We start from the raw sequence: 18,084 nt of genomic DNA on the forward strand, positions 1-18,084 counted from the left end.
CCATCAAAAACTTTGGGCCAAATCCGTAGCCTTTAAGTACATAGAATATATAGTCCCATGACAAGGAGTCAAGGCCTTGCAAAGATCTAATGACAACAGCTTACCCTTCCTGGGTCCATGATTATCCCAGTTAGACTGCAACGCTGACATGATATATATGTCATTGGGTCTGATTGGGAGCCTGTCGGTTAAGTACAAACCCCACCTGGTCTGGATGGACATACCTAGAGAGGAATGTATTCATTTTGTTTGCCAGGACCTTAGTCATCGTTTTGAGATCTACTTTGATAAGTGAGATCGGGCAGTTCAGTGATGCATTTCAACATTTTTTTAGTCCTCCACGCCCAGGCTGTTAGCTTTCGTATCTGATTGGCAGCGTCTGCATCATATGGTGGGAGATTATCTAGGGGCGAAAACAGACATGAAGAGCTTTCCAGTTGACGATCCACTGGGTTACTGGGTCATAAGAATACCCTGTTTCTCTGAAAATAAGCCCTGCCCCGAAAAAAAGACCTAGCGTGATTTTTGGGGATGGCTGTAATAAAAGCCCTACCCCAAAAATAACCCCCAGTTAAAGTCCTTGTAAAAACATGTAATCTGTTTTGTAAAAAGATTTTGTAATGTGCAGTTTGACTCCTTTTGTAACTTTATTGTGGAAAATACCTTATTTACAGCGCCGCTGGGTGCTCACGCGACCCACTGGAGCTCTTCTCCTCTCCTCCTATCTGACATCAGCGGCCCCTCCCTTTGCAGTGCTCAGAGTAGGGCTGACATCAGCTGGGATCTCGGCCCCTCCCTCTGCAGTGCTCAGAGCGGGGAAGAAGAGCTCCAGCGGGTGACGTGAGCGTCCAGCAGCGCTATAAATAAGGTATTTTCCACAATAAGGTTACACAAGGAGACACACTGCACATTATATAATCTTTTTACAGAATGGATTACATAATTTTACAAGGAATTTAACTAAAGTTTTGGGATTACAGAATTTCATAATGCTGACTCCTAAGCTGACAGGAGGAGAGGGGGAGAGAAGACGGGACACAGGAACTTTTTTAAAAACATTTTATTGTTTTATGCTAGGTTTTTTGTGTGCTGTCTATTATGCTTTAAAGGATCAGGATATTTATTTTTTCCAGAAGAAGATGACTTGACTGTATTTGCATAAATGTAGATTATTGTATATACTGTAAATAAGACATCCCCTGAAAATAAGCCCGGTGTCTTTTTTGTAGCCAAAATTAAGACCCGGTCTTATTTTCGGGGAAACACGGTAGACCACTGGCCAGAACTTGCTCAGTATGCAATTGAGCTGCTGGGCTGCCCTGCATCCGTTGTGCTTTCCGCATGGGCATGCAGTGCTGCCGGAGGCTTTGTGGCAGATAAGATAACGCGTCTGTCCACAGAAAACGTGAACCAACTGACATTTATTTAAAATGAATCAATCCTGGATTAGCAGCAGCTATCAAGCCCCTGAGGTTGCTGATTAATGCCCCGTACACATGATCAGACATTGATCGGACATTCCGACAACAAAATCCATGGATTTTTTCCGATGGATGTTGGCTCAAACTTGTTTTGCATACACACGGTTGCACAAAGTTGTCGGAATTTCCAATCGACAAGAACGCGGTGACGTACTCCACGTACGACAAGACTAGAAAAGGCCAGTTCAGAACCAAGCGCGGCACCCTTTGGGCTCCTTTTGCTAATCTCGTGTTAGTAAAAGCTTGGTGAGAGACGATTCGCGCTTTTTCAGACTCGTGGTTTTCAGATCGTTTTCTGCTGTTCAGTTTGTGCTTGTGGGTTTGTATCTGCTCTTCAGTAAGTGCAGTCAGTTCGTATTGAACTATTCAGTGCGATCTTGTCCGCTCGTTACTGTTTTTCAGGTCACTCTTCACAGGCCTTGCTGTTCTTCAGTGCGTTCTGTTACTTCGTTCTGAGCAGCCGACCGTTTTCTAGCCATGTTGCATATACGTACTTCTCGTAGAGTTCGTACTGTGTGGGGGCTTGGTGTTGGGGTCCTGACCTTGACACAAGTCCAGTCCATGAACAAACAGGGTGGGGAGGAGTTCATGGACCAAGAATTGGTTGCTTCAGCATGACCAGTTCTGTCATATGCCTTTGCTCCGTGAGATCCGTGAGAATAATCCTGATGATTTCAGGAACTTTCTCCGGATGACGGACCCCGTATTTCACAGTTTGTTGGCTTTGCTGACCCCCTATATCAGCAGGCAGGATACCTGCATGAGGCAAGCCATCACTCCGGAGCAGAAGTTATTCGCCACCCTGCGGTACTTGACGACGGGGAGAATCCTGCAGGGCTTGAAGTTCTCGACAGGCATCACCCCCCAGGCTCTGGGGATATCCCAGAGACCTGTTATTCCATCATCCAGGTCCTGCAGAAGGAGTATATTAAGGTAAGATTTTTATCCTTTAATATCACATTTTATTGTATTTAATGTTTGCTAATGTATTGTATTTCTTTCCTCATTCCCTAATTACCATGATTGGAATATGCTGTGAATGTCCCCTTTGTCCTCATGCATGCTGGATTTTTATGTAATTATTTTTGTTGTCCTTCATACATATTTGCTTTCACTTACCTCCCCAGCATGGTCTCCTGGACCTATATTCACCTCGTGTAGTCACTTAACAGTGTATTTTATCAGCTCTATAGTAGTGCTTTACCCCAAACACCCCCTAACATGTTTTTAAATGTGATTTGTGCTTTAAATTCAGGCAGAGTGCCAGAGGCTTTTTTTGGGGGGTCCCCAAATAATTTTGAACCCTCCCTCCCCCCAACTGCTAAGTCAGCTGATAACAATTCTCTATCTATCCTCAATCATCTATGTGCTGACTTTGCCAAACCCATACACGCTATACCCACCTCTTTTGTTGTCAGATTTATGGATGAATTCCCCAAAGCATGTAGTGCAAGGGCCTGTCTGAATACTTTCAGATGGTACTGTTTCAAGTTTCTGTATACTATTATTATCTTGATAGGTAATAGCAGAATGTCCAAATGTGCTCAAATGTGTACAATGTGTATTTATATCTTTGTATTCTGACAATTCTTACCTGTCCAGTGGGCTGCCAATAGTGTAACTAAGGAGGGGCTGTTCAAAGTAATACCCATTATTTAGGCATTCATCTCTCAATGAAGTGGAGAGGGTTACCTGTCCAAGAGTCCCCCCCCCCCCATAATGTTAGAAATGGCCCATGAAAGGGGGGGAGGGGGAATCTGATAGGTGTACCTTATACTTTTATACTTTAAAAACTCCCTCAAATAAATGTTATCTTTATCTTGGCCAAGAATGTTTGTGTCTAATCAGCTTTCCCTGTTTATGTGCAAAATGACTAATTTAATTTTATTTTTGTTTGACTCCACAGTTTCCTTGCACACCACAGGAATGGCAGACTGTGGCCTCCCACTTTGCCCAGTGGTGGGACTTTCCTAACTGCGGAGGGGCAATTGATGGGAAACACGTCCACATCGTCCCACCACCCAACTCGGGGTCGTACTATTATAATTATAAGGGGTTCAATAGTATTGTGATGTTGGCGGTGGTGTCGGCTACTTATGAGTTCCTGTATGTGGACGTGGGGTAGAATGGCCGGATGTCCGATGGTGGAGGCATCGCCCAGACGGGGTTCTACAGGCGTCTCCAGAATGGCAGCTTGGACTTGCCACCTCCAGAAGACATTGTGGAAGGACTCCCATTCGTCTTCGTTGCGGATGAAGCATTTGCGCTGGGGGTCCCTCTTATGTGGCCATTCCCAATGAGGACCCTTACCCCGGACCAGAGGGTTTTTAATTACCGGCTGGCCAGAGCCAGAAGAGTGGTGGAGAACATGTTTGGAATCATGACCAGCCGGTTCCGCCTATTTCTTACACCCATACATATGGCGGAGTATAAACTGAATCATATAATCATGGCGTGCTGTGTTCTATACAACTTTTTACAGCAACATTCTGACAACTATGCTGGCTCAGTTGGGCCTGAGGCTGGAATTCAAAATGAAACAACCCTGGTGGCGCTTGAAAGTGGCCGTCCTGGCTTGCCCCCCCCGAGTGCCCGTGATGTCCGGCTAAGATACCTTGAATTCTTTGCGGGTAGGGGTGCTATCAATATGCCAGACAATGTCTGAAACCTTTTTCAAATGAAAAAAAATAACTACTCAAATCTTTGGTGACATTTACTGGTTGTGTTTATTTTAGCTGACCCTGACAAAAATGTGATGAGGCCTGAAAATGGCATGATTGTGTAACCTTACAAAGCACTGTTGGGTGTTATTTACTAAAGGCAAAGACACTTTGCACTACAAGTGCAGTTGAAACTGCACTTGTAGTGCAAAGTGTATTTGCCCTTAGGAAATAACACCCATTGTCACAGAAAACACCAATTAGAGCACCACAAAAGTGTTGGAGCGTTGAAACAATAATCCACACATTCTTGATTAACAATCTTTTTAATACCAGCACAATCACATGTGCAATTAGAAAATGTTTTTAAAACAAACCAACATGTTTGTTGTATAACAATTTTTGGGGTCACATTAGAAAAAGTAGAAATGTCCATTTAAGATAAAACAGGCATGTTTAAAACCAACAAGAAAGACACAAATCTTGAACTTACAAAGTTCACATTTGGTAGAACTTGAAGGCAATATCAGACATGAGTATTTACAAACTGTGTTTGATATTGCGTTCAGATGGGGTCAAGTCACCCCAGGAAAAGCCAAATTTTGAAGATGCACACAAATTGCCGAATGTCAACATGTGCTAGCTGCCATCACGGGGGGATCAAAGGACGTGTTTTGGGGATGCAACCCCTTCCTCACAGCTACTTTATTATTGAGGAAGGGGTTGCACCCCCAAAATGCGTTCATTGATCTCCCATGATGGCAGATAGCACATGTTGACACACTGTGTGCATCTTCAAAATTTGTCTTTTCTCAAATTTGTCAAAAAATGTCAATTTTTAGCACACAAAAAACCAAACAAATTTGGAGGGGTTTTAAACTCTCCCTAAAACATCAGTGATGTTCTTCATTTTTAGTTGAACATCATTGATGTTTTTCTGGATGTTTTCCAAGTCCCTATTACACCCCATGATCTCCCCGATCAGGATCTGTGCACTTTCCGAGATGAAAGGATCTGGATCCACAACATCACGATCACCTAAAAAGATAGAAACAAAAAAACACACCATGTATTATAAATGTGCCGGCATCCATCTCTTACCAGAGCCTGTGGTTGCAGACACTCACCTGTTGTGGTGCCAATTTCCACCACGTCTTCTTGCTGCTCTGCGTTGCTTGGGTGGATTTCCCCTTCTTCCAGAGGTGGGGAGTCTGTGGTCTCCTCGGATGAGGGGTGTCCTCCCAGTCTTTTCTCCCCTATGTAAAAAAAAATAGGTATACTTAGCACACAGATATTTGATGGCAGAACTATAAATATGAAACATTGCTTGGAAGTGGGGGTACAATTGTCTGTTTTGGCAGAGTTCCAGTCTGTTGTCTGTTTAGCTCCAGCGTCCAGATGTGTAAACAGCTGCTGAGTGTCCTCTCCTTACACAGAATCTAGTTTGCATTTGATTCTAGTAACAAACCCATCTACACAACCAAATTAGTTTCAGACAAGTAGGCCCTAAAAAATGTGGGCAAATGCATATGGCCAAAACAATGGTGTTTTCTAGGCCGAACGAAAAATGTTTGATACGAACGAATAATGTGCCCATGAACATGAAAGTTGCCATTTTAAACTGGATAACAGTTAAGAAAAGCACATGGAGCAGCACAAACGTAATAAACATAAAAAGAATAGGAACACAGCACAACTACTTACTTTTTTGCAGCACTCTTCTGATCTTTCTGTACTGCTCATGCTCTCTTAATTTGAGGTCCGACCACCGCTTCCTGAGCTGATCTTTCGATCGTCTTACCCCGAAATTCCGGTGCAGACTCTTGACCACTTTCGCCATGATCTTGGCCTTTCTGACATTGGGGTTAGGGTAAGGTCCATACTTCCCGTCATAGTCAGCCTTCTTCAGGATGTCGACCATCTCCAACATCTCCCCAAAGGACATATTTGATGCCTTAAATCGTCTCCTTCTTGATCGGACGTTTCTGCCTCCAGGCTTTCCTCCTCCTCCTCCTCGTTGGTGTAATTATCCGACACCTGCTGTGTCTCTGCCATGTGTTCTTCCCCACTGCGACGAACGAGAAGGGGCGGGGAATAGACTAGAAAGAACGTCAGGGGCGGGCGGAGTTTCACGCATGCGCAATGTCTATAAAGCGTAACACGCATGCCTAGTACGTACAATCTGTGAGCGGAGGAAGGAGTAACGGAGGCACCCATCGTGATTGCGAAGGTAAGATTTAACATTGGGCCCATACTGCTTCTAGATTGAGGCCTGTATTTGCACAAGTTTAGAAGACTTTAGGCTGACATTAGGGTTTGTCTTGTGTTGTGTTTAGCAGTGAAAATGGATATCTCGAAGGATCAGGACTTTATGCCAATCTTCATTGATATGTTCAGGGAGCTGCCCTGTCTATGGGAGATAAACCACCCTGAATATAAGAACCAAACAAAGAGGAAGGCAGCGCTGGATAATTTGTTGGGATTTGTGAAGACGGTGATCCCCACGGCAGACATCACCTATTTGAAGATCCTAATTGGTGGCCTGAGGAGCACTTATCTAAGGGAGCACAAGAAGGTCCAGGATTCCCAGAGATCAGGAGCTGCAGATGACATTTATGTCCCCAGGCTGTGGTACTATGACAGACTGCATTTTCTGGCAGGTTAGACTGAACCCAGGCCAGCACTCTCCAGTCTTCCTTCCATGCTTCCTTCCCCCCCAGCTGAGGCTTCTGACGCCCAACCTGGGCCTTTCAGGCAGCAACATGTGGAGGAGCCCAGCTTGAGCCAGGTATAGCATTCCTCTAAATATTCATGGTTGTCCAATCAATGATGTTAACTAGATGTTAGTTTGGAGTACTAATTTCTGATTGTGATTGATGATGCAAAAACTAAAACCATGTCCCTTTTTCATGCACAGGGAAGTCTCAGCCAGGAGGTGGCCAGGCCAAGCAGGCTGCCTGATACCCAGGTCCCTCCCCTACACCTTCAAAGACAAAGTGGCAGGAAGAGGGGTAACCTGGAGGGGGCTGCCATAGGCCTCTTTTGGAAGGCTACAGAGGCCCTGAGAACCCCCCACAGTGTGGAGGAGGACTTTGCTGGCATAACTGCCTGCAAAATGATGCAGATGGAGGAGGGCCAACGACTCCTGTGTGAGTCCTTAATTTTGGAAGCTCTCAATAAGGGGTTGAGGGGCCAAATAATATGTGCTACCCACATTTGTGACCTCACACATAGTCCTCCTCCTCCTCCTCCAGGTCCTACTCCTCCTCCTCCTCCAGGTCCTACTCCTCCTCCTGCCACATCTCCAACACCAGAGCCACAGCCGGGAAGGAAGCGTGGAAGGAAGACCAGAGAGTGATGGCCCTGGGCTCAGTCTGGTCTGGCAAAAGATGCAGCCTCTTGTAGTACCACAGCCTGGGAACATACATGTCGTCTGCTGCTTTCATGATCTCTGGGACTTCTGGACCAGACTGCACTCCCTTAGATATGGACTCCTCAGGCCACCAATTTTGCTGGAAAAGAATTGATGTCTGCCCTGGGGGTCTAAGGCTTCGCCAATTTCTGCTGTTTCTCCAGCGTTGCCTCCCTCTTTGTTTGGTTCTGAGCCCTTAATAAAGGAATTTTTGTTTCAATTATACTCACCTATGTGTATAATCAGCCTTGAAAAAAATACAAAACAAAAAAAAAAAAAAATCAGCCTTGAAAAAAATACAAAACAAAAATAAAACAACAAAAAAGAAATTTTGTCAGATGTGACAAATCAAAATATATTGAGGGAATCACGATAAATAATAAAGAAATAAGTTTGTGAGAACTCTGTGTGAATATGAGCAGCAAAACTACTTCATTCTTCTCACATTATTAAGAAGAAGAGAGTGCGCTGTATTAAACAATTTAAAACATTGCAGCGTGACGAAAGTGCTCTATCTATTCCGAACGCTAATTTTACCAGACCGAGCTCTTCCGTCTCGGAATTCCTTCTGAGCATGCGTGGCACTTTGTGCGTCGGAATGGAGCCCACACACGGTCGGAATTTCCGACAACACGCTCCGATCGCACATTTTCCGTCGGAAAATTCGACTGTGCGTACGTGGCATAAGTGTTTTATGGATCTGGAATCTATGAAAGACTGTCTAGGCTGCCTAGCTTTGTGGGTGTTGATTTCATCTGGAAGAATTTTTTTGGTGTAGGTTTCATGGACACAATTAACACCCAAGGACCAATTTTTCTGCAGTTTGACAGGAGCATATAATTGCAATTTTTGACAACAAGGCCAATTTTTGCTTTCATCATGAGTACCTCTATAGGGTTACGGTGTAAAGGCACCACCAAAACCCAAAGCCCAATTTTTCCGCACCTGTTACTGCTATCCAAAGTCTATGAAAGAGACACCAAGATTCATTCAAATTGTCATATAGACTGGCTCCCCAAGCAGCTTTTTATAAAATAAAGAAATCTTGAATGGAAAATGTAATTTGGGCACTTTTAATTTTTCCAGTTTGGGCGCCATAGACTTCAAAGGAGTTCATTATTCGGGTCCGAACTTTTGCGATGTATGAAAGTTCTGCAGCGAACCAAACAGAGGGTCTGTTAGCCAATCTCCAATCCTGACTGGCTAAAAGCTGTAGTTAAAGAAAAGGTGGTTCAACAAATACTGACACAACAAGGGAGTGATTCATTTTCCAACTCAGTGATTCTGTTTTTGAATTTTTGAATTTTTTTTTCTAACATGTTAGTGTTATGTCTTGCACTTGTGAAATGCATTACAGAGAGGCTTGAGACACACATATGATGGAGCTCTTGAGTTTAGCTAGTATTCTGGGTGGAACACACGCTGCTTTTCACACAGCAGTCGGATTGGACACCATCGGTTCTAGAGCTGCATATGATTTGATGCCTTATAATTATAATAATAAAATGTGAGTGCAATACACAATTGTTTTTAACATTGTTCAAAAATAAAACCGGTATTACACGATCATCTGCCTCTTTGTGGCTCATTGGTGGAGCCGTCTTTGTAGAGCCTGTAACTGGGAAAGGAGACAGGAGTTGGAGCGGACCAAATTTGGCATATTGATCAATTGGAGAAGACTTATACATAGACAGGGGACGGAAAGTATTCAGACCCCCTTAAATTTTGCACTCTTTGTTATATTGCAGCCATTTGCTAAAATCATTTAAGTTCATTTTTTTTTCCTCATTAATATACACACAGCACCCCATATTGACAGAAAAACACAGAATTGTTGACATTTTTGCAAATTTATTAAAAAAGAAAAAATGAAATATCACATGGTCCTAAGTATTCAGACCCTGCTGTGACACTCATATATTTAACTCAGGTGCTGTCCATTTCTTCTGATCATCCTTGAGATGGTTCTACACCTTAATTTGAGTCTAGCTGTGTTTGATTATACTGATTGGACTTGATTAGGAAAGCCACACACCTGTCTATATAAGACCTTACAGCTCACAGTGCATGTCAGAGCAAATGAGAATCATGAGGTCAAAGGAACTGCCTGAAGAGCTCAAAAACAGAATTGTGGCAAGGCACAGATCTGATCAAAGTTACAAAAAAAATTCTGGTGCACTTAAGGTTCCTAAGAGCACAGTGGCCTCCATAATCCTTAAATGGAAGACATTTGGGACGACCAGAACCCTTCATAGAGCGGGCTGTCCGGCCAAACTGAGCTATCGGGGGAGAAGAGCCTTGGTGAGAGAGATAAAGAAGAACCCAAAGATCACTGTGGCTGAGCTCCAGAGATGCAGTAGGGAGATGGAAGAAAGTTATAGAAAGTCAACCATCACTGCAGCCCTCCACCAGTCGGGGCTTTATGGCAGAGTGGCCAGACGGAAGCCTCTCCTCAGTGCAAGACAGATGAAAGCCCACATGAAGTTTGCTACAAAACACCTGAAGGAGTATAAGATGGTGAGAAAAAAGATTCTTTGGTCTGATGAGACCAAGATAGAACTTTTTGGCCTTAATTCTAAGAGCTATGTGTGGAGAAAACCAGTCACTGCTCATCACCTGTCCAATACAGTCCAAACAGTGAAGCATGGTGGTGGCAGCATCATGCTGTGGGGGTGTTTTTCAGCTGCAGGGACAGGACGACTGGTTGCAATCGAGGGAAAGATGAATGCGGCCAAGTACAGGGATATCCTGGACAAAAAACCTTCTCCAGAGTGCTCAGGACCTCAGACTGGGCCGAAGGTTTACCTTCCAACAAGACAATGACCCTAAGCACACAGCTAAAATAACGAAGGAGTGGCTTCACAACAACTCCTTGATTGTTCTTGAATGGCCCAGCCAGAGCCTTGACTTAAACCCAATTGAGCATCTCTGGAGAGACCTAAAAATGGCTGTCCACCAACATTTACCATTCAACTTGACAGAACTGGAGAGGAATCTGCGAGGAGGAATGGCAGAGGATCCTCAAATCCAGGTGTGAAAAACTTGTTGCATCTTTCCCAAAAAGACTCATTACTGTATTAGATCAAATGGGTGCTTCTACTAAATACTGAGCAAATGGTCTGAATACTTAGGACCATGTGATATTTCAGTTTTTCTTTTTTAATAAATCTGCAAAAATGTCAACAATTCTGTGTTTTTCTGTCAATATGGGGTGCTGTGTGTACATTAATGAGAAAAAAAATGAACTTAAGTGATTTTAGCAAATGGCTGCAATATAACAAAGAGTGAAAAATTTAAGGGGGTCTGAATACTTTCCGTCCCCACTGTATATCCATGCTTGATGGTCACAGTGTGGCCGAATGTTTCTGGTAAGCGTAACTGAATATCTCGCTTTGGGTGGAACACTGTGTTTTTGATACATTGGAGCACAATATCTCATAAACACAACAGTGTTGGAGTTATATAAGTGGACTGCATTTATTTTCTATAATTATATTTTTATTTTAAATGTTTTGTCATTTTTTTTCTTTTTTATTGCTGTTTTGTATTCCCATTTAGTAATTAATGGACTCAGCTTTTTTATTTTATGTTATTTGATGTTCACAAGTCATTTGTTGATTATTCAATTTTTTTCATAAAATTTGGTGATTGGTTACCATTCTTTATTTTGGTTTAATATTAACATTAGCATCATTTTTTATACGTCACTTACACAGAAAGGACAGATTCCATCACTCACAAAGACTCTGTACACAGCTCAAATAAAACATCCACAGCTACACTCACCAGCTCGCCTCCCAGAATTCCTCCCACTCAGTGGGGACTCTGATGTAAGGGGGATTCTGATGGAACCCTGATGTAAGGAAGGACACTGATGTAGGCTCTGCACATGAGCAACATCAAGCATTTGCCATATGTTCTAAACCTTTTTCACTCTACTAATGTGTTTTCATTACAGTATGTGTTCCTATTGCTGTAACACTGGGGTGCATTACATGCTTCATGTGACAAGGCACAGGGCAAGATTCATTGTACTCCCATAAATAAATATTTTATATCAAGAATCATGGACTATCAGACATATTTGTTCTTGAGCATTCTTTACAGTATGCACAAAAATGAGGTATGCTCTTTGTTATTGTATGTGTTTAAAGTAATCATATATTTTACTTGTTTTCAGTACCTTGTACGGTAAAAGAAACTGACATGCAACAAAACAATATACAACCTAAATGGGGAGAAAACAAAAAAATATACAGTGAACATTTTGATAATATGACATTCGATTGCAAACCTGGATATCAGATCTCTGATCCAAAACTTCTGAGAATTCAGTGCTTGGACGGTGTGCTAAAATACCCAAGATGCCTAAAGGAAGGTAAACACCAGAAATTGCAGAAAATGTTACTCTTTCCTCCTACAATTCTGTCGTTAAATTTGTGTACATTATTTAATAAGCAAGGAAAAAATAAATACATAAATAATACTTAACATACACATTTGCCAGTATGTCAATTCGCTATACTGCTATACAGTTTTGTACTTCAGTGGTTTGAGTCTGCATGTGCAATTGAACTTAATGCACAATTACATTTTTTTAAGCAACATTATAACACAATTTATGTTTGAAGGATTACAAATGAAATAGGCTTTTGCTGTGTATTTTTGTAAGTGGTGCCATGTTAAAATTAAATAGATGAAAATAAAAACACTTTACATACAAACCGTTAAATACGGTATCTTAGGGAAGAGGGAGAGAGGAACCAATCAGAGACAGGGTTGCCAACTTCCAGTAAATTTACAAACCATTTGTAAAATCCCTAATTTTTGCAACTGTCTATGAATGTCCATAATGTACATTCAGAGACAGTCTGCATGTCCATAATGTACATTCACAGACAGTCTGCATGTCCATAATGTACATTCAGGGACAAATGCAAAAAGTACGGATTTTGCAAACTGTTTGTAAATTTACTAAAAGTTGGCAACCCTGATCGGGGATTATTATGGGTTAAATAGGAACATCTTTCATTTATAAAATACGTGTTTCAGAATTGCAAGCTTCCTTCATACAGGAGCCACACTGAGCACCCTTAAAGTGATTGTTAAGGTTCGTTTTTTTTTTGTTTTTTTTTAAATAACAAACATGTTATACTTACCTCCTCTGTGCAGTTGGATTTGCACAGAGCAGCTTGGATCCTTCTCTTCTCGGGTCCCTCTTTGATGCTCCTAGCTCCTCCCTCATTTGAGTGCCCCTCGGCCAGCAACTTGCTACAGGGGTCACCCAAGCTGAGTCAGAGCTCCATGTATCCATTCAGACACGGAGCCCTGCCCCCTCTCTCCCCTGATTGGCTGACTGACTTTGACAGCCACGGGAGCCAATGGCGCTGCTGCTCTGTCTCAGCAAATCAGGTGGAGTGTACTGGATGGCTGAGGGGATCGTGGACATCGCTGGAGAGAGAAGGACCTCTGGTAGGTAATTGGGGGGTGCTGAGGGGGCTGCTACACACAGAAGGTTTTTTATCTTAATGCATAGAATGCATTAAGATAAAAAACCTTCTGCCTTTACAACTCCTTTAATAAGCAAAACTGGACCTGACTGTCAAATTGAGAGGAAGCTTCAGCTTTGTTTCATAGTCAGACCCTGGTTTGTGTTTTAAGAGTGCTGAAAATATCTCCTATATGTAGAAATCATGCAACTAAGAAAAGTTTTATCTTCATCGTACAGTATAGGACACAGGCACCCTATTCATACACCATGGGTTAAAGGTCCTTTATTATCAGGTGATGGGACACTGAATAGCTTTGAGGACATGTTACAACCAAAAATGTAAATGTAATGTAAGTGGCACATAATTGTGAAGTGGAAGGAAAATGATTAATGGTTTTCAAAATTTTTTACAACGAAATATCTGAAAAGTGAGGCATGCATTTGTTTTAAGCCCCTTTACTCTAATACCCCTAACTAAAATCTAATGGAACCAATTACCTTCAGAAGTCACCTATTTATTAAATAGAGTCCACATGAATGTAATTTAATCTCAGTATAAATACAGCTGTTCTGTGAAGCTCTCAGAGAACCTTAGTAAACAAACAATATCACGAAGGCAAGGAACACACCACACAGGTCAGGGATAAAGTTGTGAAGTTTAAAGCAGGGTTAGGGTATCAAAAATATCTCAAGCTTTAAACATCTCAAGAAGCACTGTTCAATCCATCATCCGAAAATGACAAAATTTCAAGGGGTATGAATACTTTTTAAAGGCACTATACGTCTCCTATAACCCTACCCCACTCTGTGAGTCCTCAATTTTTTCTTAGTGTCCGTAGGTATTGGACCTCTTCTCCTTCCTAGAGAAACCAGCTTCAATAGTTTATTTTTTTTCTTTTTTTCTTTTTATTTTCCTGGAATTCTTCAATCAACCCTCACTGTTTTCTACTGCTTACAGAAGCAGTGTATCCAGATCAATAAAACTTTGATGAAACCCTGGGATCTATACCTAGACCCCATGCTGAGGTGATGGCCTGTAATGTTGCTTAACCACTTGCCGACTGGGCCATTGCCGAAAGATGGCAACAGCGCGGTCGGCTAGTTCTGGGTGGACGTCCATGGACGTCATTCCAGAATGCTGCTCCCGCGCGCCCCCTGGGGTGCGCACCCGGGAACATCTGTGACCGCCGGGTCCTGAGGACCCGGCGCATCATGGATCACGGCAAATAGCCACTGATCGCGGCCGTTTACCACATGATCGTTCCGTCAAATGACGGCGCGATCACTTGTAAACAAACCGGCGTCACATCATGATGCCGGTTCCTCCCTCCCCTCTGTGTACCGATCGGTACAGTGCGAGGGGAGGGGGGAGAGATGACAGCGCTGTGGGCTAGATGTTTAGTGCCCACAGCGCTGCTCAATGTAGATAATGCCAATACTCTGCAACACTGTGCAATACTCTGCAACACTGCAATACTCTGCAACACTGCAATACTCTGCAACACTGCAATACTCTGCAACACTGCAATACTCTGCAACACTGCAATACTCTGCAACACTGTGCAATACTCTGCAACACTGTGCAATACTCTGCAACACTGTGCAATACTCTGCAACACTGCAAAACTCTGCCAATACTCGCCAATACTCTACCAATACTCTGCCAATACTCGCCAATACTTGCCAATACTCTGCCAATACTCTGCCAATACTCTGCCAATACTTGCCAATACTCTGCCAATACTTGCCAATACTCTGCCAATACTCACCAATACTCGCCAATACTCTGCCATAAATTTTAACAGAAACAAAGAATTTTTTTTTTTTTATCGAATTTTCAGTCTTTTTTGATTTATAGCGCAAAAAATAAAAAACCCAGCGGTGATTAAATACCACCAACAGAAAGCTCTATTTGTGTGAAAAAAAGGACAAAAATTTCATATGGGTACAGTGTTGCATGACTGAGTAATTGTCATTCAAAGTGTGAGAGCACCGAAAGCTGAAAATTGGTCTGGTTAGGAAGGGGGTTTAAGTGCCCAGTTGTCAAGTGGTTAAGGGACTGGGTCCTGTATGGGGCGCTCACCTTGGCACTTGGTGCAACAGGTCAATTTCGCCGCAGCGTGCTATACAAGTCCAGGGCAGTGGTCCATTGCTATGGAACCCAGTCCGTAAAGACCCCTTCAGGGGTATGTCTCCATGACAGGTAAGCCTGGACTTTATACCCAGTCCAGTTTCATGAACAGGTAAGAAAGGGTCATCCTGTATATTTTCCCATTACTGTGTAAAATAGGGCAAATGGGGCTATGTTTGGAATGCATTCACTTTATATTGTGTACATTTTTCAAACTTGGTGCTAAAATTCAACCTCTCAGAGCTCAGTCTCAGGTAGATGATCAGGTGCTACATCACACCAGTTGTCTTACACTTTAAAATCACTTCCGCCTAGAGCCATTATAAGGTGCTTGGGTACTTCCTCCCACTCTTTCACCACGAGGATTCGGTACATGATGGTCTACACAAGGGTGACTGCGTAATACAACTGGATATGCTTAACCTTTATCCACGATTGCCCCACAAGAGAATACCCTCATTTGTAGCTATGGTGGAGACCAGGTGAAAGGGACACCAGGTGAACATTTACTCTGCCGAAGGTCCACACAACACTCAAACAAATGTGTCCCTTACATCGGAGCAGGAACAGGCTTTAACACCATTCTCTGCATCCAATTCTAGCTCTATTTCAGGCAAGCAACAAGTGGCCTACTTGACAAAATAATTTTCTGCATCTACAGTATGTCCCAATTTATTAGACAGATTATGGCCTTAATTCTGTTCCTACTCCAGTTTCCTAAATGGAGTTGGGCCCTGATATGCCAATTCTAGAGGATGCTAACTCGGAGAGAATGAATAAGACATAGAGGTTGAGTTGGAGGAAGCTGCAGAGGATTTCTCTCACCAACACTGTCACTCTATTGAAGAGGGAGCTTCAACTGCTTGCTAACATTGAAAAGCTCTGTTTTTAAAAGCCTTGTCACTGTAAAGATTGACTCACCTATGTCTCACCATGTCCCTTTGGGCACAAAGAGACCTATTAACCCTGGCAAAACATTCCCTGTTCATAAACAGAATGTGCAGTCTATGATGGCTGGGTCACTTGTGAAATGATTTTCATTCCCCTAAAAATCTTTGCTGAACTCTGTCCAGTGGAAAAATAGTTTTCAAAAAAGTGGGCTGTTCCTGTGGTTGAGCCTGCCATCTTTGTCCTCGACAAACATCTTACTGTACCCACCAACATAACCCTGTCTTTAAGGTTTGTGCTGTTGCAGGGAAATTACAACAACTTCTGTTCTTCTTTTCTGTGTAGATGCCCTGAAACAAGTCATGAGACAAATATCCAGACTGACTCTAATCTCCATCCATATGTAGGATTCTCTGGCTAAAACATGCTTTTTCAAGGAAGATGTCTATTTGATGAGGCACTGAATTAATTCAATAAAGAAGACACAGGTGGGAAATGTGTTCTTCCTCAGAGCAAAGTCACAAAACCACTTTCGTTAGAAGGCCCTAGCCTCGAAACCCAGAGCACCTCCATGCTCTTCCCAGGCTTGAACTTTAAAACCCTTCCTTCTGGCACAAAGCTTGCCTCACAAAGCCAACCAAGCCCTCCCCAAGGCCCTCTTGACAATGAAGGGGCATGCTTATTTCTTAGCGTTGGGGGACGTCTGTTGCAGTTTGCATCTTTCTTGGTCACAGATATCCCAGACCTGTGTGTTCAGTTATTGGTTTCAAAGATCGAGCTCAAGACTCTACTGCCTTTAACACTTTCTTTTTTTCAAATCAAGCAAAAAATATCCAAGAACAGTCTGATTTGTTAAAGGTCCTGAACCAACTTTGGTCCCAGGGTTTCATTGTGCCAATGCCACCACAAGACATATGCAAGGGATTTTACTCAAACCTGTTCACAGTATGAAAGCCCAGTGGGGATATCTGTCCTACGCTCGACTTAAAAATACCTCAACAAATCCCTTCACATAAATTATGTGTAAATTTTGAAAGTAAATATGAAAAATAAAATAAAAATCTGTCTCTTCCAAAAAAAAAAAGTCTGTCCTTAAGTGTTGAGAAGAAATATATATAATAAAGTCCACAAACGTGCAGAAAGTGCTTTCAATGGTCAAAAAAAGGAAAAACACCCACTAATCCAAAAGGGCAAAACTCCAGACAGAAAGCACCCCAAAAGTACAGTGAGGGTGAAAGTGAGATTTGCTGCTTACTAGAATTATTTGTCTTTCAAACGAATGATAAGCCAAGAGCGCTTTAGGGGATAAATCCCAAACAAATCCACAATGGATGATGGAACAACACTGACTCATGGCTCCGCTCCAACTTCACATACTCAGTTGCAGGCCCCTTTAACTACATTTCCCACAATTTCTCTGGGTTCCTGGGCATTCCGCTAATAGCTCAGAGAAGCCACACCTTCTTGCTGCAGTGTTCTGCTAGATCTGTGACTCTATTTTGCATGTGTTGCTGGGCTTCTCTGTTTACCGAAAAGTGTCAAGAAGAGCATACCTGTGTAGCAAACCCCCGAAGGAGCTGCTTTTGTTTGTTCAGTCCGTTACCCTGCCTTTAAACCCCAATCAACTGTCCTGGCCCCTCTGGCACACCTAGCAATATGATTAATGGAATAACTCAACAAGAATACACAACACAGTTCTGTTCTTCAAATTTACTTGGAGAAAAGTAAAGTTTAGGTTAACATTAGTCAGCCAAGACCTGTATAAGTATCCAGGACTTGGTTGAAACATTTTAAAGAAATCAGTCAGTAACACTATGCAACAAATACTGAGTAAATAACAGCATATACAGATTAAATGGACTACCCAAACAAGCTTTTGATGTATGTGGAAGGCTATGGCTAAAGGGGAACCCCAGGCTGGCCTATGATACCTCTAAGACACACAGTGAAGTAATTTCAATACCTGTGGTGTGTCCCCTTTAAGAGCAACAGCGGTAATGTCCTATGAGCAAAGCTTTGCG

At 42.5% G+C, this 18,084-nt stretch overlaps 1 protein-coding gene across 4 annotated transcripts in view; it reads left to right on the forward strand.

The window, feature by feature from the left end:
• The window catches only part of LOC141103381 (coagulation factor XIII B chain-like), a gene marked incomplete in the record, with an annotated part of 968,440 nt that overhangs the window by 868,172 nt on the left and 82,184 nt on the right, over positions 1 to 18,084 (forward strand). For all 4 annotated transcript variants that reach the window (XM_073592895.1, XM_073592894.1, XM_073592896.1 and 1 more), the window contains 1 exon segment: positions 11,734 to 11,931. In XM_073592895.1, the coding sequence (XP_073448996.1) occupies positions 11,734 to 11,931 (198 nt within the window).

This window comes from Aquarana catesbeiana, linkage group LG07, assembly GCF_042186555.1.
Source record: "Aquarana catesbeiana isolate 2022-GZ linkage group LG07, ASM4218655v1, whole genome shotgun sequence".
NCBI lineage: Eukaryota > Metazoa > Chordata > Amphibia > Anura > Ranidae > Aquarana > Aquarana catesbeiana.